This window comes from Aspergillus heteromorphus, assembly GCF_003184545.1.
Source record: "Aspergillus heteromorphus CBS 117.55 chromosome Unknown BO70scaffold_31, whole genome shotgun sequence".
Classification (NCBI taxonomy): Eukaryota; Fungi; Ascomycota; class Eurotiomycetes; order Eurotiales; family Aspergillaceae; genus Aspergillus; species Aspergillus heteromorphus.
In genome coordinates, this window is record NW_020290436.1 from 112,593 (window position 1) to 133,234 (window position 20,642).

General features: G+C 52.0%; 7 protein-coding genes across 7 annotated transcripts; 3 read left to right on the forward strand and 4 right to left on the reverse strand.

The window, feature by feature from the left end:
* Nucleotides 1-333: 333 nt before the first annotated feature.
* Nucleotides 334-1,824, reverse strand: BO70DRAFT_432235 (uncharacterized protein; the record flags this gene model as incomplete). The annotated part of the gene is made up of 2 exons (XM_025548302.1): nucleotides 334-793; nucleotides 874-1,824. The coding sequence occupies 2 exons, from the start codon at nucleotides 1,822-1,824 to the stop codon at nucleotides 488-490; spliced, it is 1,257 nt and encodes a 418-aa protein (XP_025395792.1). The 3' UTR covers nucleotides 334-487.
* A 2,183-nt stretch (nucleotides 1,825-4,007) lies between these two features.
* Nucleotides 4,008-6,453, forward strand: BO70DRAFT_382325 (putative UV excision repair protein (RadW)). Its single transcript, XM_025545531.1, has 6 exons — nucleotides 4,008-4,426; nucleotides 4,492-4,539; nucleotides 4,613-4,685; nucleotides 4,803-5,296; nucleotides 5,358-5,813; nucleotides 5,875-6,453. Exons 1-6 carry the CDS (start codon nucleotides 4,409-4,411, stop codon nucleotides 5,992-5,994), a joined length of 1,209 nt encoding a protein of 402 aa, XP_025395793.1. The 5' UTR covers nucleotides 4,008-4,408; the 3' UTR covers nucleotides 5,995-6,453.
* A 611-nt stretch (nucleotides 6,454-7,064) lies between these two features.
* On the reverse strand, nucleotides 7,065-9,413 carry smp3 (glycosylphosphatidylinositol-alpha 1,2 mannosyltransferase smp3). Its single transcript, XM_025538129.1, has 4 exons — nucleotides 9,189-9,413; nucleotides 8,657-9,039; nucleotides 8,470-8,597; nucleotides 7,065-8,408 (listed from the first exon to the last, which is right to left on the reverse strand). The coding sequence occupies exons 1-4, from the start codon at nucleotides 9,295-9,297 to the stop codon at nucleotides 7,403-7,405; spliced, it is 1,626 nt and encodes a 541-aa protein (XP_025395794.1). The 5' UTR covers nucleotides 9,298-9,413; the 3' UTR covers nucleotides 7,065-7,402.
* Nucleotides 9,414-9,850: 437 nt separating this feature from the next.
* BO70DRAFT_365495 (uncharacterized protein) lies at nucleotides 9,851-10,468 on the reverse strand. Its single transcript, XM_025544082.1, has one exon. The coding sequence runs from the start codon at nucleotides 10,270-10,272 to the stop codon at nucleotides 10,081-10,083; it is 192 nt and encodes a 63-aa protein (XP_025395795.1). The 5' UTR covers nucleotides 10,273-10,468; the 3' UTR covers nucleotides 9,851-10,080.
* Nucleotides 10,416-11,691, forward strand: skpA (SCF ubiquitin ligase subunit skpA). The gene is made up of 6 exons (XM_025538130.1): nucleotides 10,416-10,516; nucleotides 10,641-10,776; nucleotides 10,870-10,955; nucleotides 11,026-11,193; nucleotides 11,257-11,426; nucleotides 11,494-11,691. The coding sequence occupies exons 2-6, from the start codon at nucleotides 10,683-10,685 to the stop codon at nucleotides 11,498-11,500; spliced, it is 525 nt and encodes a 174-aa protein (XP_025395796.1). The 5' UTR covers nucleotides 10,416-10,516; nucleotides 10,641-10,682; the 3' UTR covers nucleotides 11,501-11,691.
* A 910-nt stretch (nucleotides 11,692-12,601) lies between these two features.
* BO70DRAFT_399789 (60S ribosomal protein eL39) lies at nucleotides 12,602-13,120 on the reverse strand (the record flags this gene model as incomplete). The annotated part of the gene is made up of 3 exons (XM_025546886.1): nucleotides 12,602-12,650; nucleotides 12,881-12,981; nucleotides 13,079-13,120. 3 exons carry the CDS (start codon nucleotides 13,118-13,120, stop codon nucleotides 12,602-12,604), a joined length of 192 nt encoding a protein of 63 aa, XP_025395797.1.
* Nucleotides 13,121-15,701: 2,581 nt separating this feature from the next.
* Nucleotides 15,702-20,636, forward strand: mdr1 (ABC multidrug transporter Mdr1). Its single transcript, XM_025548303.1, has 3 exons — nucleotides 15,702-16,445; nucleotides 16,501-19,814; nucleotides 19,872-20,636. Exons 1-3 carry the CDS (start codon nucleotides 16,053-16,055, stop codon nucleotides 20,227-20,229), a joined length of 4,065 nt encoding a protein of 1,354 aa, XP_025395798.1. The 5' UTR covers nucleotides 15,702-16,052; the 3' UTR covers nucleotides 20,230-20,636.
* Nucleotides 20,637-20,642: the final 6 nt, after the last annotated feature.

Consider the following 20,642-nt stretch of genomic DNA (forward strand, 5'->3'; position numbering starts at 1 on the left):
TACTATGTATTATGATTTTTTTTTTTTTTTTTTTTTTTTTTACATCAAGTGAACAACTACAAACCAACACTCGTCCTTGAAGGAGAGGTACTTTTAAAATCCCCTGGACTTCGCCAGGCAGGGCCACCGCTTTTCGGGGCTACGGGTAGAGCACCTCCACCCAGTACGTTTCGCTCGGAAAATAATAACAATAACAATTACAATAACAATGATGAGGGTGATAAAATAAAAAATGAACAATAAGAATTATTAAAGTAATAAGCATGCATAATAAGAATACCAAACAACGGAAATCCTAAAAATAAAACCGCGATGCATTATAGTAGGATCTATCTTTATCTAATGGAAGTGATTGCTTACTCTTACTACATCAAACGCTATGTCCAGGATATCTATTAACATAAGAAACAACAAAGGAAAGACATCGAAACCAACCAACCCTGAAATCCCAAGCCCCCCCCTCCCCGCTGCTGGGCTAGCCACTCAACTAACTCTCGTCCGGGGATTCGTTCAGGTCATATTTCTTCTCGTACCGTGATATGCTGCTCCGCACGTCCGCCGCCATGATAAAGCTGGGCATGGGAGACCCTCGGCCACTGGGCTCGGGGGAATCCGCATTCCGCTCCATACTCTGGAGTGGCTGGTCGAACAGCGGCGACCTGCTTCGGGGCCCTTGGGACCGGAGGGACCGGGTGGATCGCACTCGGTTCAGGGTCTTCACGGAAATGGTCTGACCGGCGGCCGGGGAGGCAATCACCGTGGTCCCCGGCATCGGGGTAGGGGCGGGGAGGCGCTGTCAGATCGGAATAGCGGGTGGATGAAACTCTCATCGGGGAGCTTCAGCTTCGGAGGAGCAGGTCGGGCTGGGGCCACCAGCTGGGTCGAAGACGTGGCGGGCGATGACCGCGTGGAAGACGCATCCAAGGATCGTTTGGTATCGGAGTAGCTTCGCCGAATCTTGGGTGGTTCACTGCGGACTTTGGCCCCCACAGGGCAGCCTGCCGGGTCGTTGGGAGGCTCGACTGGCTTGGAGGAGATCCCTATGGAGTCGCCTTGAGACAAGTATGAGCGTTGCAAGTCCAGAGAGTTTTGCTTGGAGTCGTGCAGGAACAACGTTCGACCAGAATAGCGGTTCGAGGTGTGAGACTCCGTGTTGGAGACAGATGGTTGAATGGGAGGTACGGTGTCGCCGTCCGGTTTGAGATCTGCGGATTCCCGTTGTGACTCGCTCGTCAAGGAGGGAGAATCCCGACCGTGGTTCTCTTTCACGCTGGCTTGCTCGGAGAGGACGTCGAGCTCCTGTGAAGGCGAAGGTGACCATTTTGTTGGAGGTGAGATGGGGATGGGGGTGGGGGTGGGGGTGGGCTCGCGTTTGATCAGCGTGGTCAAGAAATAGCCTCCTAGGATCCCTTGACTGAGGACCGATATCGCCCAGATGATACAACGGGCAATCAGTAGGGACTGGTGCCTTTTAGTCACCGACGTCTTCGCCGTCATCGACTGGGCTGCACTCCAGGCTATCCCCCCCGCAGTGACGCCCGTGGCGATGGATAGATATGCCGCGATGACCCCGTACGTGCAGGCCCCCCGGCTTCTGTAAGGCGTAGCGGCCTCACTCTTGAGATCATTAACCCAGAGGTATGACACGGCAACAAGTGCCACACAGCTCACGGCCCCCAGGCTGACAATGGCGGACTCGACGGAAGAGATATGAGACGAGAGTGACCTGGAGAACGTATAACACATGCCATCCAGAACGGTGGCAATGAAAGTTGATAGCAGAGTGATGCCACCTAAAATTCGGGTGGGAGAGACCCCAGGCATGCTTGGAGACATGGGACAGGGGTGTAGGGGGCTATACGAAGGAATGATGATGAGGGTGGGCTGGTCAAGGCAGTCAAGACACGACACTGTTCACCTGGTCAGCCCCAGGGTAGTGGGATCGGTGCTTGAGGGATGCTGGCGTCTTCCGGAACCACCTGGAGGAAGGGATATCGAGGCGTCGAGCAGCGCTGAGACGGCGGGAGTGATCAGCTTGGGCGATTCAGTAGGGCACTACCAACTCAAGACTGGGATCATCATCCGGATGATAGTGATGTCGAGATTGGTCTGGACCCGGCGACCCCTGAGGTCAGCAGAGACAGCGTAGGCAGTGGAATTACGGGGAAGGAAGGCCCGCGTGAAGAGGTCTCAATGAAAGATCGAGCGGACAAAATCGTGGGCGTGACGAGTTCGCAATGATAAACGAGGGACTGTGCTGGGGACGAGGGTCGAGCCGGAGTAAATACCCAGCAACCCGGAATGAACGAGAGTCAATCAATTAAACTAAAGAGGGAAGGACGGGGGGAGCTGGTTCCCCGAGGATAATTGGATCAAAGATGCATGGATGGTTCGAAGAAAAGTCGCATCTGCAACTTTCAGGATCAGCATGACAGGGGGCAGGGGGGGGGAGGAGGAGGAGGAGAAGGAGTTCCTCGACTACTTAGACCTGTGGTCGAATGGCAATGGCGAATCGACCTGGAGCCGAGTCGTCGACGCCCAAGGGCCTCGAATTCACCAGACTAGGGGCCGCCAAAGGGCCGCCCCGAGGGACGGATGCGATGGGAATCATACCAATCCTAGTGCGAATCGGATACGGTCGGGGATCGAGATGCCTGCTCTCGACTACCATCTATCTACTTACTCCATCAGTAGCTCCTCCCAGACTCTAGCCTTCTCAGCTATTGGGGCTCGGGAGGCTTTGCCCCTCTTCAACGCCTGGAAGGGGAAGAGACGAGGAAAAAGAAAAGAGAACTGGGTTTCAACGGACGAGGTCAGATCGACTGTACGTCATGATATCGCGATGGCTTCCAACGGCAGGGGTGGCATGCTCAAGGCAGGAGGTTGCGGTCGTTTCATTTGTGGTCCCATCAACCCACCTACGCAACCTTTCAGCCTGCGTGCTGGGGTTGAAATCATCATACCCGGGATAGGCCCCCAGCTCCCCCATCTGCAGATGCTGAAGAGAACCCAGGTACGGAGTGCGGCGGTCGTCTCTGCATGATACCTCTCTCAGTGGAGTCAGGACCACGAAGAACAGGTCTAGAAAAAGAATTTGTCAAGACTGGGGGGCGGCCTCCTGTGCGAAGCTACCGGGATGATCTCCAGAATCCCGGAGAGCCTTAAAGTGGCAGATCGTCCGTTTCGATTCCAGGATGGGGGGAGGCAGCGATGTGATCTATCACTCCATTGAGCAACCCGGCCGGAAGCTGAGGAACAGTAAACAGTGGGGAGAGCCGATTCTGGACGCGCCGACATAAGCAGGTACCACCAACGGTTGGAAGCAAAGGCAATGAGAAGAAGGGACAATAAACCAGACTGTCTAGGAAGTGTTTTTTGGGAGGGGGACAAAGCAAGAGGCTCACGCCAGCCCTTCGGCGAATGGAGGGTCTTTCTGGATCCTTTGGATCGATGGTTCCTGGTAGTCAAGTTTCTCCCTACAGCATTGCACCCAGTGTGTGATACATCCATAAGATAGATCCATTGGGCTTGGCCCCTTGCCACGGGAGGCACGGCATTGAAAGTGGGTAGATCGAACGGAGTACTCCGTGAGAATACAGGCTGCAGCATTGTCACTTGGTTTTTTTTTTTTTTTTTTTTTTTTTTTTTTTTTTTTTTTTTTTCTTGGGGGATTAAAGTGAGTGAGAAGAAGGGAGGGGGAGGGGGTTTGCCAACTCATAGTTCATGGTGGTGGTGATGGTTATAATGTGGAGAGGGAGAGGGAAGGATTCATTGTTGATATCCAGATTCCAGAGTTGGATTATGTAGGGAGGGCCAACAGTACTATGGAGTACGGAGTACGGAGTACGGAGTTCCATGTCCATGTTTGGGTTATTTCAAGAAAAGAAAGAGTGATGTATATTTGTGCTGCCCAAATGAACACTCGGTAGTTGTTGTAAGTAGCGAGTACTTAGTAATGGTGTTAATTCCCCTCCCCCCCCCAGATTCTTCCTCCCTGTGCTTCATACCTAAAGCATATTCTGGAATAGTAGTACAGAGTCTAGTAGTAAGTACAACGTAGGTACCTACGCAAGGTAAGGTACTCAGGTACGACCAGGAGTACCTCGCCGGTAGTGCTGGATGACTCAGCCTCGGTGACCGCCTCCTTCTTCTCCCTCCCTCGGCGTCATGATTGTCATCATCACCTTTCGCGGCTTCTTTTCCGGTTGATTCGCACCCCTCCCTCCGATTCTTTCCTCTTCCGCCCCGCCTCGCATCAATCCTCATCAAGCATTGCTTTACATCTCCTCCATTATCTCCCTTTAATACCAATCTGCTTTCTGGAAGAATCTCCCCCTCCTTCCCCCTCCCTCCCCATCCCCCCCCACCCCACCTTCTCAAGCCATCTCTCATCCGTCGGTGGCGCAAGATGAAGCTCACGTTCAAGGTACGCGTGTATTTTCCCATCCAACTTTCGATCTATTCCCCGGTCTGACAGGTATTTTCGCCTAGGATTTGAAGCAGCAGAAGTTCGTAATCGATGCAGAGCCCTCGGAGACGGTAGGTTGTTCCTTTTCCCGAGCGTCTCAAAGCTGGCCAGCGTCAGTGCGGGGCTCACTGAAATATCCGTTAGGTCGGGCAAGTGAAGGAAAAAATTTCCAAGGAGAAAGGATGGGAGGTTCCTCAGCTGAAGCTCATCTATTCGGGTCAGTGAACACGCCCTGTCTCTTGCAGTCGTCACCACACGCCCGTGTGGATGGATGGCCTCCGTCAAAGTCTTCCATGATGGTGGTGTCAGAGCTGACAGCCCTTAACCACAACAGGAAAGATCCTTCAAGATGACAAGACAATCGAGACGTACAACATCGAGGAGAAGGGCTTCATCGTGTGCATGGTGTCAAAGGTATGCCGGTTCCCACTCCTGTGCACACTCGCATATCGACCTCTGCTCTGGACGGGCGCTAATTTGCCGTTCGCTGTAGCCCAAGGCTTCTTCCTCCGCCACCCCCTCACAAGCCCCTCCACCCCTTCGAGAGCAGCTACCTCAACTCCGCTTGCGCCTCCTGCCCCCGCCCCGTCCAACACTGCGGCGGCGGCGGCGGCGGCGGCACCCCCTGCCACCCCGTCCCCGGCCGCCCCAGGCGCTACTCAGGCGCCCGCTTCCTCCTTTAACGACCCCTCCGCATTGTTGAGTGGCGCCCAGAGCGAAACGGTCGCTGCCCAGATGGAGAGCATGGGTTTCCCCCGAAGCGATGTCGATCGTGCGATGAGGGCCGCTTACTTCAACCCTGACCGTGCTATCGAGTATCTTTTGAATGTGAGCCCATACTCCGGATACCCATGGCCCACTTGTCTGACATGTTGCTGACGGCTACCAGGGTATCCCCGATAACATCCAGCAAGAGCAGCATCATGCTGCCGCCGCCGCCGCCGGCTCACCTCAGGCCGCCGCCGAACCTACCGGAGAAAGCGCCCCCGCCTCGGCTGATGACGAGCCGGTCAACCTGTTCGAGGCTGCCGCTCAGGCTGGTGGACAGGAGGGGGGTGCTCGCGGACCTCGGGCTGGAGGCGCATCTGGCGAAGGACTTCCGAGTCTCGATTTCCTCCGGAATAACCCTCACTTCCAGCAGCTTCGTCAGCTGGTTCAACAACAGCCCCAGATGCTCGAGCCCATCCTCCAACAAGTCGCCGCTGGTAACCCTCAAATTGCGCAGCTTATTGGTCAGAATGAGGAGCAGTTCCTTCAATTGCTGAGTGAAGAGGGCGAGGAGGCGGCCCCCCCTGGTACACATCAGATACACGTCACGGAAGAAGAGAGGGATGCAATTGAACGCGTACGTATTATCATGACCCCTCTGAGGCCATATTATAGGAACGTGGCTAACCCCATACCAGCTTTGCCGGCTTGGGTTCTCGCGGGATCTGGTCATCCAGGCCTATTTCGCTTGCGACAAGAACGAAGAGCTCGCCGCCAACTATCTCTTCGAGAACCCCGATGACACCGACGATCTATGAATCTATCACGGCTTCCGTGTACCCTCTCGGGCCTGCTCAGCAATGGGTTGCCACTCCTCTTAAGTCGTATTCGCCCCTCATAATGAACGTCGCAATGTATCCTCTTTTTTCTCTTTTTTCTCCCTTAAGGTCTTCTGAGCATCGGCCATGTAGATCAGATCAGGGTCCAGAGATCAGGGTTCAGCCTAATGTCTCCAAACTCTCTGAACCCACGACACCCGATTCCAGACGGCTGGCGTCACCTATCTTGTCTCATGTCTTGACTCGAAGAGTTCTCCTGAGATGGTGCAAGTCTGGATGGGGTCTCGTAGGCTAAGTACTCCGACGTACGATGGATCCTTTTATTCGGCTTTTCCCCCCTTCCCCCCTCCTTTCTCACTCTCTGCTTGTGACGTTCTAGTCATGTATCTAGTTAACGAGAGCTGAACACGGTACTCTGAATGACCAAATCACATCCTTATGTAACCCTAATAAGTCATTTGCAGATTACTAGCTGGAGTCCGACACGAGATTCCGGAGGCCATATGACCGATCAACCGTCCTTGTGACGGGTCGCACGTGCTGCCGTTCTGTATCTTACTACTAAGTACTAGTAGTAGGTAGCAGTACCTTAGGTACGGTAGGAGTATCTTAGTTAGGTGTGTACCCTACACTTCTGCCGATGGTCGTAGATCGCTGCTCCTGCCAGATTTCTTCCGACCTGGTTCGATCCCGCTTGCAACACCTGGATAAGTATACCACATACACCCACAACTGCTTTCCTGTAGTAAATAACCCAGATTGACGCACTTGACGCACTTGAACACAACCCCACCACCAATCAGAATTTTCCTTTCACAGAAGAGTTGATGACGTTCGAAGTTAACACTACATACTACATAAAATCATCATTGAACAGGATCAGGAGGTACTCCGTAATTCAATCCGACCAGAGTCGAGTATAGGAAAGGGGGGTTACACTATATTTTTATTTCGGGGAAGAGGAGGGGGGAGGAGGAAGTCTATTGCAAGGTACCATGTGATACCCAACGTGCATATGTGAGTGCATGCAGGCAATGCAAATCGGGTAGACAATATTCAAAGTGGCGCCATCGACGGTGGTCGAAACCAGAGGCAAAAATGTCAGGAAGCGAATGATCGTAAGTAATTGACTAGAAGTGGATATTGGAGATTGAATCCCATTTGGACGGGATATATGTGAAGGGATATAACATGGTATAAATGGTAGGGGCCGGTTATATGCGAAGAGGAGGGATACGTGAAGGTAAAGAAGGAGAGGAGGACCGTCGCGCAAAAGGAAGTTAGAGGGAACGGAAGGAAGACAAGGCTGCGCGAACCAATTTATCGGCCCGCCGCCAGCTGAACTTCGTTGTCAGCTGAGGATGGGAAGGGGTCAGGGATGTGGCTGTCAAGCACAGCCGGTTCTTTGTGCTGCCCAGACAGATAACCCGCGCCTACCGACTACTCGCCTCAGGGTGGGAAGGATGCCGTCGGTGCCAAAGTCCAGGTCATCCAGATTGATGTGTTTGGGCCAGGTCCAAAGTTCGTGCAACTTCAGGTCCGATGGATGGGATTCTGAGCTCGATGCGGTTGTATACTGGTCGAGAAAAGTGGCGGATTTGGGCGCGACGACGAATATGTTGGGCTCCGGTGCATTGGAAATGTCCTCCTCGTCTGGACATGCTGGCAATAGTTTATCAAGCTCGTTGGCCATTTCCGGCCCGGAGATTCCCATCAAGTCCCGGGTTTCAATATCCAGCGGCGAGGTGGTATTGTCACCCAGCAGCCAAAGAGGCGGAGAATATGTTTTCCACCAGAGCACCGTTGCGGAACCTCTGGGGTGATCACCAGAGGGCACGTTGCCCGATTCTAGGGCGCTCGTGGAGATGATTGAAGGAATCGCGATCTGAGTGGGCACAACACCCCCTTGATGGTAGACACCCATCAGGAATCCCAGGGCGGCATTGAAAACCACCCACGCAGCCAAGAACAGGCGTGATTTGCGCACTCGGAGACAACTGAGGAGTAGAGGAACGCACGGAATCAGGAACCGGGGTTCCTGGTGAGGAAACACGGAAAGCATGACCGTGGCGGAGATCGCGGAAACGGCGCGCGTGTTCTTGAGCCAAAATGTAATAGAGGAGGATTTCCATAGCGAGAAGATCATCGCTATATACGCAGGTCCCAGAAGTTGTGGTAGATTGACTAGGAAGTGGTGATAGCGAGGATGGAGCCCATGGAGAGCTAAATTGGACTCATTGGTGTTGTAGAGCAGGTTGTTGAGGGGGGTTACGATAGGGGCGTGGAGGGCCTCCCAGAACGATGCGGAAGGATTATAGAATGCCGTGTCGACAAGGACGGCAACCCCGAAGAAAAACAGTCCAAAACCAGCAAACGAGAGCAAGGACAACGGCCTGCAAAGCAAGGTTAGCGCACAGCGACATAGGCAGAGACAAAGGCCGGCGCGAGACTCACTTGCGTCCAAAATGAGGGAGAAGCTGCAATCCTGGAACCAGGAGAAAGGCAGGGAACGTGATGCGATTGAAGACGCCCACGACCGCGAGCAATGATAGCACGGCGCAAGAGAAGAGGGAAGAGCGTCGCTATAAACCACCATCAGCCAGGAAGCTCTTCCGTGTGGGGTCGTCCTTATCAAGCCCACCTTGTTCTCAACAATGCGGCGAATTAAAACCAAGCCCCAGGCGACCAACAGAGTCTCGAGGGAGTTGGAGAAGGTGTGCGTCTGATATGTCCAGGTGACATAGGAGGATGCAACCAGGACCACTGTCGCGCGGCGATGGCGCGGCAGGGGAACCAGCTCATATACAGCCCAGTCCTCCAGCACAAAGCTCAATAGGAACATGACTCCGCGCAGCACATAGTAAACGAGCTGCGGAGAGGGATTTGGCGTTCCGCTTTCCGCATAGAACCCTTTCAGCAGGTTCATGGGTACGTCGTACGTTAGCCATAGTGGGAAAACGCTGCGGATTGGCTGTTCGGCGGTGAACTCCCAGGGTAACCGGGATGGGTAAGAGAAAACACGGCCTATCGAGTCCCTGGTAAGTTGGGCGCATTCGATCCCCAGTGGCGTTGACAACGGGCAGGGCTTCTTCCGTGCGCGGCAAGCCTCGGAAGAGGGTTCGCGCGGTTCAAGATCGCCAGCCCGGAGAATGGGCGGAAAGAAGCTCGCTCACCTGCAAAGACCTCTGGGCCTTGGAAATTCTCGTCCGGGTGAAGGTAACTGGGTGACAGTGCGAAATACACCCGGATTACGAGCAGCAGCAAGTACGTTCGCCTCCACATGACTGGGATGGGGCGGAAGGACGGGGAATGCCAAAGCGACGAGGGAAAGGACCAGTCCAATGTTGTTGTTGTAGTAGTAGTAGTAGTAAAGACCTCATGCGCATGCCTATAGCATCCGGGGACTGATGGCGGTGAATGGTAGTGGCACTTCTGCTTATGGACAAGGCTGATGATATACGGAGGAGATACTCCGTCGTAAGTAGTATAATGATGATGATGATGATGTCGGGAATTAAGGAATGACTTGTTGGGACATGGAGGGCGAGCTATGCAGAAGCAGGAAGAAAATCTTCTTAAAAAAAAAGAAGAAGAAAGAAGAGAAGAAGAGAGGAGGGAGAAGGAAGAAGGGGGGGGGGGGAGTAAGATCCTACCTAAGGCAAGAGGCAGTGTGGTAAGAGAAAAGAAGATTACATTTATCCCCGATGTTTCTTACTTTCACGGAGACGCGTCGGACTTGGACGTCAGGAAGTACAAAGTAGAGGATCTCCCCATACTTAACGTAGGGACAGCGTGAGTCGTCAACAATTAACATTTACCCGCGGCTTTCCGGGAAGGTGCGATTCCAGTGGGAATCATCCTCCATTGCAGTACCGGTACAAAGTAGAAGTAGATATGGAGTTCTACTACTTTCCCTTGAAAGCAGTCATACTGACTGATCTATACTACTTACTTTGTAGGTGGTACTCTGTACTTAAATACTCGAGAAAAGGGTGACGTCCGGCTTATCCCCTTTTTGTTTTTGGTTTTCTTTCACTGTTCAATAGTCATCTTTTCACCGTCGACTCATCCTTTCAGTCTCCTTTCAGCCTTTGTCCTCTTTTTTTCTTTTCTTATCCTTTTCCTTTTCTCTTTTCTTTTCTTTTCTTTTTTTTTTTGCTGACAGTTCGACAACCACCGGAGGAGAGGCCCGGGCCCCAGGCACCAACCAGGCAGCCAAGCGCTCCCGCCAGGCCGCAACCGCCCCCAGTGGGTCATGAGCAGCGAATGACGGCGGAGAGCGCCGGACCCTCGTCAGCCTCAGAGCTTCAATCCATCTTCTCTTTCATCTTCCATCTTCCTCCTCCTCTTCGACATCCCCCGCCCTTTGTGTCTTTCACCCAGGTCTTCAGTTCCCTCCGTCCCCAGAAAGTCGGCCTATTTAAACAGTCTCTTCACCTCCCCATCCTCTACGTTCCCCACCATTCTCACTCGCAGAGTCCACGCTCCCCAAGCTCTCTCGGTAAGCAGACCTCTGCCCACCCCGCCGCCGCCCGGATACCCCGCCCCGTTAAATCGGTTCCTCGACGGTTGTCTGCTCGCACGTCTGGCGTTCACTACCGAGAGATCCCTAACGAGCAATACAGGACCCTCCAACTCTTCCTCAAGTCACCTCGAACTCTCTCAAAATGTCGGAACAGACCGAACAGAACGCCCAGGTTGAGCAGAGCGCTCCACAAATTCTCACCTTCTGCACCAACGACAATGCCATCCTCGAAGTTGGTAAGTGCATGCGTCCCCAACTTCCGTTGCGCTCTACAGGTTGAGTCGATCCTACCGTGAAGACTATACACTAACCCGTCTATGTACATGTAGAACGCGATGTTGCTGAACGTTCTGTGCTCATCCGTCACCTCCTCGAGGACTTGCCCGCTTCCGGTCAGGCCATCCCTCTGCAGATGGTAAGTGATACGCGAACCTACCCCAACTGTCTGTTAGGAATCGCTGCTAACATCCCCCTCCCCCAAAAAGGTCAACGAAGCCGTGATGAAGAAGGTTATCGAGTGGTGCAGACACCACCAGAAGGACCCCCCCAGCACCGGCGACGACGACGACTCTCGTCGCAAGACCACCGATATCGAGGAGTGGGACCAGAAGTTCATGCAGGTCGATCAGGAGATGCTTTTTGAAATCATCTTGGTATGTACCGTCATACAAAGTCTCCCACACAAGCTTACCCGCTAATCTAACCGAATCTCATAGGCCGCGAACTTCCTGGATATCAAGGGTCTTCTGGATGTTGGATGCAAGACTGTAGCCAACATGATTAAGGGCAAATCTCCTGAGGAGATCCGTAAGACCTTCAATATCCAGAATGACTTCACCCCCGAAGAGGAGGACCAGATCCGCCGTGAGAACGAGTGGGCTGAGGAGTAAGTCGTTGGCACCTTCCCCGCTGCATTTCATTGCTTCATAAACTGACTTTTCACCTTGCTATAGCCGCTAAGCATACGTCGCTGCTTGGTATCACTAGTGTTTATTCTTCTGGGCGGCAGTTTTCTGAAGTGCAGTCTCAGGATGATAAACATATAACATGATGCCTTGCTGAAGGCCCACCCGGTCCATTGTCGCTGCGTTTCATGGCGTTAGGGTTCTCTTTCTTTTCCTTTTGTCAGCGAACTTTTCTTTAATGGCCTTATTTCCCCCTGGCTGCTGCAATGCACCCATGCTTTATAGCTAGGGGTGATAGCTTTAACACGCCCAGGCACTGTTCTTTCCTATTATTTCCTATTAAATCAAGTCCTCTGTTCTCAAACAAGAAACGGGTTCTACTCAAATGATTGGGTGTTTCCTTCTATTCTTCTTTATTAGTCATGTATGCTAGTTCGTTAGCCAGATGCGTCGCAAATTTGATCAAAGCAAAACGAAGATACAGTCTGATGCCAGTTAGGCAAGCCCCAAAGCTTTTGGGGCCGTAAATTGCCGCATGTTCCCCATGGACATATCATAACCACGATGTAGGCAGGCCATTCTTTCCGTCGCTGGGTACAGCCAACATGTCGTGGAGGCGACATTCCTATCCGAGTGTAGATGTACGAAAGGTGGAGAAAGACTAGTCTAGACTGGCCCACCAGGCCATAGAATTCCATAAGAATGCTCTTCGTTCACGGCTCATTACCCATCATAAATTTTCGATTTTTGTCTTATCAGCTCGTGTACATAAATTGCAGGAATACGGCTGCACCACAAGAAATCCCATCAAGCCACAATCTGGCCCTCGACTACTACCCGGCCGGAAACCTAAAACACTGGCCGTGTCTCAAACCGAACATCGAGACAGGGGAATGATTCTTGCCATGTTTCTGCCGAACAAAGATAGAAACCGAGGAAAGCACGAGAGGAAACGTTTTTCGAAGGAAAAGCGCGGCGGAAAAAAAGATGGAGAATTCAAGTTCTCGAAAGTAGGTTTGAGGGATCCAAGATGACGCAGAGTGTTCATCGCGAGCAGCTGCACACACGAGTTGGCGGTATCACAACTGAACGAAGCATTCCCGGGGATAGGTAGACATCTCGGGTGGAATCGAAAAAGTCGATTGGGATATCGAATTTAGATACCGAGACGGGTCTTGCGCCAGTGCCTCCGCTTGGCGTTGTATCTAGAGATGGTAACCATGTTAGTGATCCGTCTTGATCCCTGTCTGTGTATAGATTTGTTCTTCCGCGAAAGTTCATGTGGCAAGTCTGCGTGTGACGACGAGTGTTCGGCCTGCAGGGCGAGAAGAGCCTTTCATGGTTGTCCACCTCTTTCGACTTTCTCTCTTCATTTCCCTTCCAGCTGATCGAAGGCCCCCGGATGGGTAGGAACGGTGACGGTGGTTCTATTTACCTGATGGTGTTACCGGTCCTCAGACGAATCCACTGGGGGATGGGACGGTTCTGCTTCTGAGCTTTGGCAAGCTTCTGCTTGGTGCGGAAACTCTTGTGGCTCTAGATTGAAGAAAATTGAGCGTTAGCCTGCTGTTACCCATGTCCACGTTTCCGCCACAGAAAATCTCCCATGATTTTGTTATCCAGGAAACGAGACGTTCAGTTGTATTCGAATAGCATAGGGGGTGCTAACCGGCATCTTGAAGGCTTGTCGCGACGGCGAGCTGAGTGTATGGACTGACGAGGAGGAGGTTGTCGACCGTCTGTCAAAGGCCGTTGGTAGTGGTGGTTTTTTTGTGCGGGCAGGGCTTAGCGTTTCGCTTCCGTGGGGTCATGTGATCCATGCCTAAGGCATGAAGATCCGCTCCTCTGCCCGCCGCCGAGGGTTGGCGGGCCCCCATGTTGCCATATACAGCCGGGTAGGGGGTAGATAGATCATTGGACTAGATTGGGCTTTTTGGTGGGCATTTTCTACTCCGAGAATTGACGGTCCAATTAGTGCCGTCGAGAGTCTTCGTGGCATCGTGCTATGTATGCCCTGCAGCAATAAGATTTGATCAAATGGCAAGTCACATGACGTAGACCACATCTTTTACGGGCGAACCCTTCTTGACTTTGTAATGGAAAGAGAGTTTATAGAAATATGATTTTAGCATGGGAAATAATATCCTTCTAGCCTTAGTTGTAGGTATTATGGCAGCGGTCTAGTATTGAGCCCTGACTTGTCTAGCGCACTGAGACAGACAAGTCTTATCAATCAGCAAATAATGTACGGAGTATCGGCTATCAAATCACACCTCAGGCACACATGTTGATTTCAGAGGTATTGAAGAAAAAAGAAGAAAGAAAAAAAAAAAAAAAAAGCGGAGCGCCACTGTGCATAACAACTAGATAAGCGGGGGTATCATTGGATCTCGTGGTCTTTAGTATTCTCCGGTCAGTGCACCATTTTCCGCTGTCAACGGCTTGCCAGTGGGAAATGATCCTAAACGGAACATGGTGTTCGGATAGCCCGCCATCCGGATTAGCGCATGTGTTATCTAGATGTACTTCGTAGATGCATCGAGCCTAAATTCCAAACAGAGTGCCTTACGGATCAGATTGGTTGGGCTCGGAGATAAGGAGAGCTTTACTCCGTACGGTGTAGAAGGTCCCTTCTCTTTTACCAGTAGGAAGCCTGGTGTATCTTATGCAGTATAAAAGCCATGTACTCCGTACCTACTTCGCATAGACCAACTCACATCAGCCAGAAGAGTCGGTGGCGTAAGTAAATGCTGTGTCTGTACGGAGTATACTATCTAGTATGTAAGTAGATGATGCGTCCAGTAGATGATGGCTTCAGATGCCGGCAGTTTTCAAGGCACGATACGGAGTAGATCCACCAAATATGGAGGCCAGAGGATGCTAAGGGCCCTGACAGGGCACAGGTGCCTCTGTCCTGTTTGAAGAAGAACTCAAAGTGAAAAGAAGAATCCGGTGGAAGAAGGAAGGATGCGTCCAAGTTGACGTGGTCACGAACATAATCATCCATGGCAACAAAGAACCTTGAAGATAAAGCACTTGTCCGCATAGGGCATCGATTGCGGTCGGAGAACGGGGAACGGAACCACCGACCCCGATAGGCTAGTAGGAGGCTCCCGGACTGTCCAGCACCCGAGGATAGGTATGAATCCCTGGACCACGGTCTAAAACCACACCATCACGGATCATTGAATTACGCCTGTGTATATCTGGAGTACACGGAGTAGGGGGGGGAGAGGGGAATCCGGCATGTTTTGACGTAATTGGCATATTCCTTGGAAAGTCTATCCTCCTCCTAGGAATGCCCTACTGCCAGATAGAGTACCTAGCTCCTGTGCATGGGATTTTGTACTGTATCTGCATAGATTTCTAACCAGATCATTCATTAAGAATCCATGCTTCGGTACGCGAAAACCCAAGCGGGTCTTCGGTGGCTAGCCTGTCTGTTTAATTCTTGCAGCGCCGACCCCGCCTATTATTAATGTCAACACTAAGCTGCTTTAGGAGTTTAGGCATCTACCGGCTTACTCCGTGGGCGTCGTATTCGCTGACAAGTTGGCAGTACGGAGTACGAGGTACGAGGAACGCGGTACGAAGCACGGAGTGGCACTAACCAGTAGTAGTAAGATAGTATCTATCTATCTATATCTAGTACGGAGTAGTGAATAATAGTAGTAGTAATTTCCATCCATCCATCCTCGGGTGGTTCTAGAACCCGATGAGCAGGGGCCAATTGACTCACTAACATCAGATTGCTTGGTATGGCCACCATGACTCATAAATAATCAGGTATGGCTCATAACCCCCCCAATTAAGGAGGATCTACTATTTTTACACACTTGTGCGGTATGAAGATCAAGAATGTTGTGGTGTACCCGAGAGACAAGTATGTAAGTACCTACTTTACCTGGGTGCTGGAAGGTACTAGTAAGTAGGAGGTACGAGGTACTATCCATCCCATCATTGTATGCATGTCGACCATTCATGGCGACCGTATAGCCTGTTCCGAATTAATAAATAACAACAGCTTGTGCAGAGTTGACCCTGTCGGTCAGCACTGGCAGATGATCGAGCTGCATAAAACCGCCTTCGGGACGTCGGGGCTCCGATACGAGCTACCGACGACTTCTGGTAATAATTCCAATCAATCCATTAAATGATTCTGATGTACGGAGTACTCCGTAGTTACCTACTTACTTTCCTGCCCGTGATGATTGATTCTTTGAATTCTTTTCATCCATGCCTTCTCCCCTTTTCTTCTGAACTCCCTCCCTCCCTCCCTCGGATCAATTAATAATACATCGCTGATCGGAGCATTCATTCCATCCCTATCGGCCGCGCGTGTGGAGGAACAGCTCGCGACTTGGGAAACACCAGCCAGCCCTCTCCAGTCTATCCCCCCTGTCTTCCTGTCTTCAATCTCCTCCTCCTTCTCCTCCTCCTCCTACTCACTCCCGATCCTGATACTCTTTGTTCCCTTCCGCCTGCCTGCAATCTGCCTCATGGAGTACTAGCCTGCTCTCCCGCTTCTTCGTCCCCTCTTTTTCTTTTTCCTTAGATCTCCTTCTTATCGATAGAGTGAGGCTTTCGGGTCGACGCCTCAACCCGACATGTCACATCCCGAAGAAGAGCGCTTCGCCGTGGAGAAATCCGCCGAGGAGGCTCAGATCGCCGCGATGGAGCAGGAACAGCCGCCAGCTTCAACAACACCAGAACAGCGCAAGTCCAGCGGTCGCTCGTCTGTCACCAGCTCGGCCGTGGTGCCCGCCGAAAAGGGCTCCGCCGCCGCCGGCAAGCAACTCGCCCGCGCTGATGATTCCGATGCGCTTTATGCTCACCTCCCCGATCACGAGAAGCAGATCTTGAAGAAACAACTCGATGCAGACGACGTCAATGTGTCGTTCTTCGGCTTGTTCCGGTATGCCTCCCGGACAGACCTCATTATCATGTCCGTGAGCGGAATTTGTGCCATTATTGCTGGCGCCGCTCTGCCGCTGTTCACGGTAAGTGCGATATCTGGTCGCACCCTGACCCCATTGACCACTGACCCTCGTCTAGATTCTCTTCGGTTCCTTGGCCTCGGCCTTCCGAGGCATCGCCTTGTACGAGATTGCTTACGAGGATTTCTATCACCAACTGACGAAGAACGTCCTCTACTTTATCTATCTGGGTATCGCGGAGTTTGTCACGGTATACATCTCCACCGTTGGATTTATCTATACCGGTGAACACATTACCCAGAAGATCCGCGAGCATTACCTCGAGTCTATCTTGCGGCAGAACATGGGCTACTTCGATAAGCTGGGCGCGGGTGAAGTGACCACCCGTATCACCGCGGACACCAACCTCATCCAGGATGGTGTCTCGGAAAAGGTCGGTCTGACTTTGACGGCCATCGCCACCTTTATCACCGCATTCATCGTCGCCTATGTCAAGTACTGGAAATTGGCTTTGATTTGCACATCGACAATCGTGGCCCTTGTCCTGGTCATGGGAGGCGGGTCTCGCTTCATTGTCAAGTATAGCAAGATGGCTTTGAAAAGTGCCGGTGCGAGTGGAACGGTGGCCGAGGAAGTGATCAGCTCCATCCGCAACGCGACTGCGTTTGGTACCCAGGACAAGCTCGCCAAACAATATGAGATCCACCTGGCTGAGGCCGAGAAGTGGGGTGTCAAGACCCAGATGGTCCTTGGTTTCATGATTGGTGGCATGTTCGGCATTATGTTCTCCAATTATGGTCTGGGTTTCTGGATGGGCTCTCGCTTCCTCACAGATGGAGAGGTGAACGTGGGCCAGGTCCTGACTGTTTTGATGGCTATCTTAATCGGTTCTTTCGCTTTGGGTAACGTCAGCCCCAACGGACAGGCATTCACCAATGCTGTTGCCGCGGCAGTCAAGATCTATGGTACCATTGACCGACTCTCGCCCTTGGACCCCTACTCTGAGGAAGGTGAGAAGCTTGAGCATTTCGAAGGTGCTATCGAGTTCCGCGATATCAAGCATATCTACCCTTCGCGGCCTGAGGTGACTGTCATGGATGGTGTTTCTTTGAGAATTCCCGCTGGTAAAACGACCGCCTTGGTGGGTCCTTCTGGCTCTGGAAAAAGCACTGTTGTTGGCCTGGTCGAACGCTTCTACTTCCCTGTAGGGGGCTCCGTGCTGTTGGATGGCCATGACATTTCAACCCTCAATCTTCGTTGGTTGCGCCAGCAGATTTCTCTGGTCAGCCAAGAACCCGTTCTTTTCGGCACCACAATCTATCAGAATATCCGCTACGGCCTCATTGGCACTAAATTCGAAAACGAATCAGAAGAGAAGATACGGGAACTCATTGAAAATGCTGCGAGAATGGCGAATGCGCATGATTTCGTCACGGCACTTCCTGAAGGGTATGAGACAAATGTTGGCCAGCGTGGCTTTCTACTCTCCGGAGGACAGAAACAGCGTATCGCCATTGCACGTGCTATTGTCAGTGACCCCAAGATTCTCCTGCTTGATGAGGCCACCTCTGCCTTGGACACCAAATCCGAAGGCGTCGTCCAGGCAGCACTTGATAGGGCCGCCGAGGGTCGAACCACCATCGTGATTGCTCACCGCCTGTCGACCATCAAGACCGCACACAACATTGTTGTGTTGGTTAATGGCAAGATTGTGGAACAAGGAAACCACAATGAGCTTGTAAGTCACCAAGGTACTTACCATAGTCTCGTCGAAGCCCAGCGTATCAACGAGGAGAAGGACGCGGAAGCTCTGGCTGCTGATGAGGAAGTGGATGACGAGGACTTCTCGGAACAAGAAATTGCGCGCATCAAGTCTGCTAGCAGTGGCTCTGGCTCCTTGAATGAGGAGGAGGATGAGAAGTCGCTTGCCGGCAACGGGCTGAACCGTAGCGGAACGCACAAGTCGATTTCCAGCGCTATACTCGCTAAACGGGACCCAGAGGTGTCTCGGAAGTACTCACTTTGGACACTGGTCAAGTTTATCGCCTCCTTCAACCGCCCCGAATTGAAGTACATGATCATTGGGCTGTGCTTCGCCGTTCTCTCTGGAGGTGGTCAGCCGACCCAGGCTGTTCTGTACGCCAAAGCTATCAGCACACTTTCTTTGCCTGATAGCATGAGCGCCAAGATCCGACACGACGGAGCCTTTTGGGCTCTCATGTTCTTTGTGGTTGGAATTGCCCAGTGCATCAATCTTTCCATCAACGGCGCTGCGTTTGCCGTCTGTTCAGAGAGGCTGATTCGCCGAGCTCGAAGCATGGCGTTCAGGTCTATTCTCCGTCAAGATATCACATTCTTTGACAGGGAGGAGAACAGCACCGGCGCACTCACGTCGTTCCTGTCGACTGAAACCAAGCATCTGTCTGGGGTCAGTGGTGCGATCTTGGGAACTATCTTGATGACCAGCACCACCCTCGGCGCCGCCATGATTATTTCCCTCTCTATCGGATGGAAACTGGCGTTGGTCTGTATTTCAGTTGTCCCGATTCTTTTGGGCTGTGGCTTCTACCGTTTCTTCATGCTTGCGCGCTTTCAGCAACGTGCCAAGAGTGCCTACGAAGGGTCTGCCAGCTATGCTTGCGAAGCGACGTCTGCCATCCGCACTGTGGCCTCACTTACGCGGGAGCAAGATGTCTGGCAAGTGTATCATTCTCAGTTAGAGAACCAGGGACGGAAGAGCCTGCTCTCTGTCCTAAGGTCGTCTATCCTGTATGCCTGCTCACAAGCCCTTGTTTTCTTCTGCGTGGCGCTTGGCTTCTGGTACGGAGGTACACTCCTGGGCCATCACGAATACTCTGTCTTCCGCTTCTTTGTCTGTTTTTCTGAGATTTTGTTTGGTGCACAGTCTGCTGGAACCGTTTTCTCGTTCTCACCGGACATGGGCAAGGCGAAAAACGCGGCAGCTGAATTCCGGAGACTGTTCGACAGGAAACCCGACATCGACACATGGTCAGAGGAGGGTGAGAAGCTAGACTCAGTGGACGGCGCCATCGAATTCCGCAATGTACACTTCAGGTACCCCACTCGCGCAGAGCAACCTGTCCTCCGAGGCTTGAACCTGACCGTCAAACCGGGGCAATATGTTGCTCTTGTTGGGCCTAGTGGATGCGGCAAGAGTACAACTATTGCGCTCCTTGAGCGTTTCTATGATGCTATTGCTGGGAAGGTTCTTATCGATGGGAAGGACATTACCGAGCTCAATGTGAACTCCTATCGCAGTTTCTTGTCGCTGGTCAGCCAGGAGCCTACCTTGTACCAGGGTAGCATCAAAGAAAACATCTTATTGGGGGTCCTGCATGATGAGGTGCCCGAGGAGAAATTGGTACAAGCTTGCAAGGATGCCAACATTTACGACTTCATCATGTCTCTCCCGTAAGTCATTGCTGCTAGCCTGTTTGGCAACTTCGATACTAACCAGGTTATGTTTAGGGAGGGCTTCAATACCGTGGTTGGCAGTAAAGGAGGCATGCTTTCTGGCGGCCAGAAGCAACGAGTGGCCATCGCCCGTGCTTTGATCCGGGACCCGAAGGTTCTCCTGCTCGACGAAGCCACGTCTGCTCTAGACTCGGAATCCGAAAAGGTTGTGCAAGCTGCGCTGGATGCCGCCGCCCGGGGACGAACCACCATCGCTGTTGCCCACCGGCTGAGTACCATCCAGAAGGCCGATGTCATCTACGTGTTTGATCAGGGTAAGATTGTTGAAAGCGGCACGCACTCGGAATTGATCCGCGTGAAGGGTCGTTACTATGAACTGGTCAACTTACAGAGCCTGGAAAAGGGGGCTTAATTCTGCTTTTTATTTATATCCTGTATAGATCTCTTAATGTCTGCTCTTCCCCCCTCCACTTCTATACCCCCATACCCACCCCATCTCCCATCCTTGCTCATTCTATAATGTCTTATGAATGTTTACGCGGGATTGTGCCTAGAGTTGTCCCTGCTTCTGTTGTGTTGTGTTGTCTTGTTCTTGGCTTATGTTAGAGAGCCCCATTCATCATTTTGGAGTTGGCTTGCACGGGTGTCTGGTCGCTTAGATTGGAGAATGCCATGGTTCAAGCTGTTCGCTATATCTCCCCCTTGTCTGCTTGTTGCTGCAAAGGTAGGCCATTAAATGCTCGCCTAATGTGGCTACATGGTCGGATGGGTTTGGCTTTTGTGTTTTCTCCTCCCTTTAGTTTTGGTGTCAGATTTCTCCGTCTT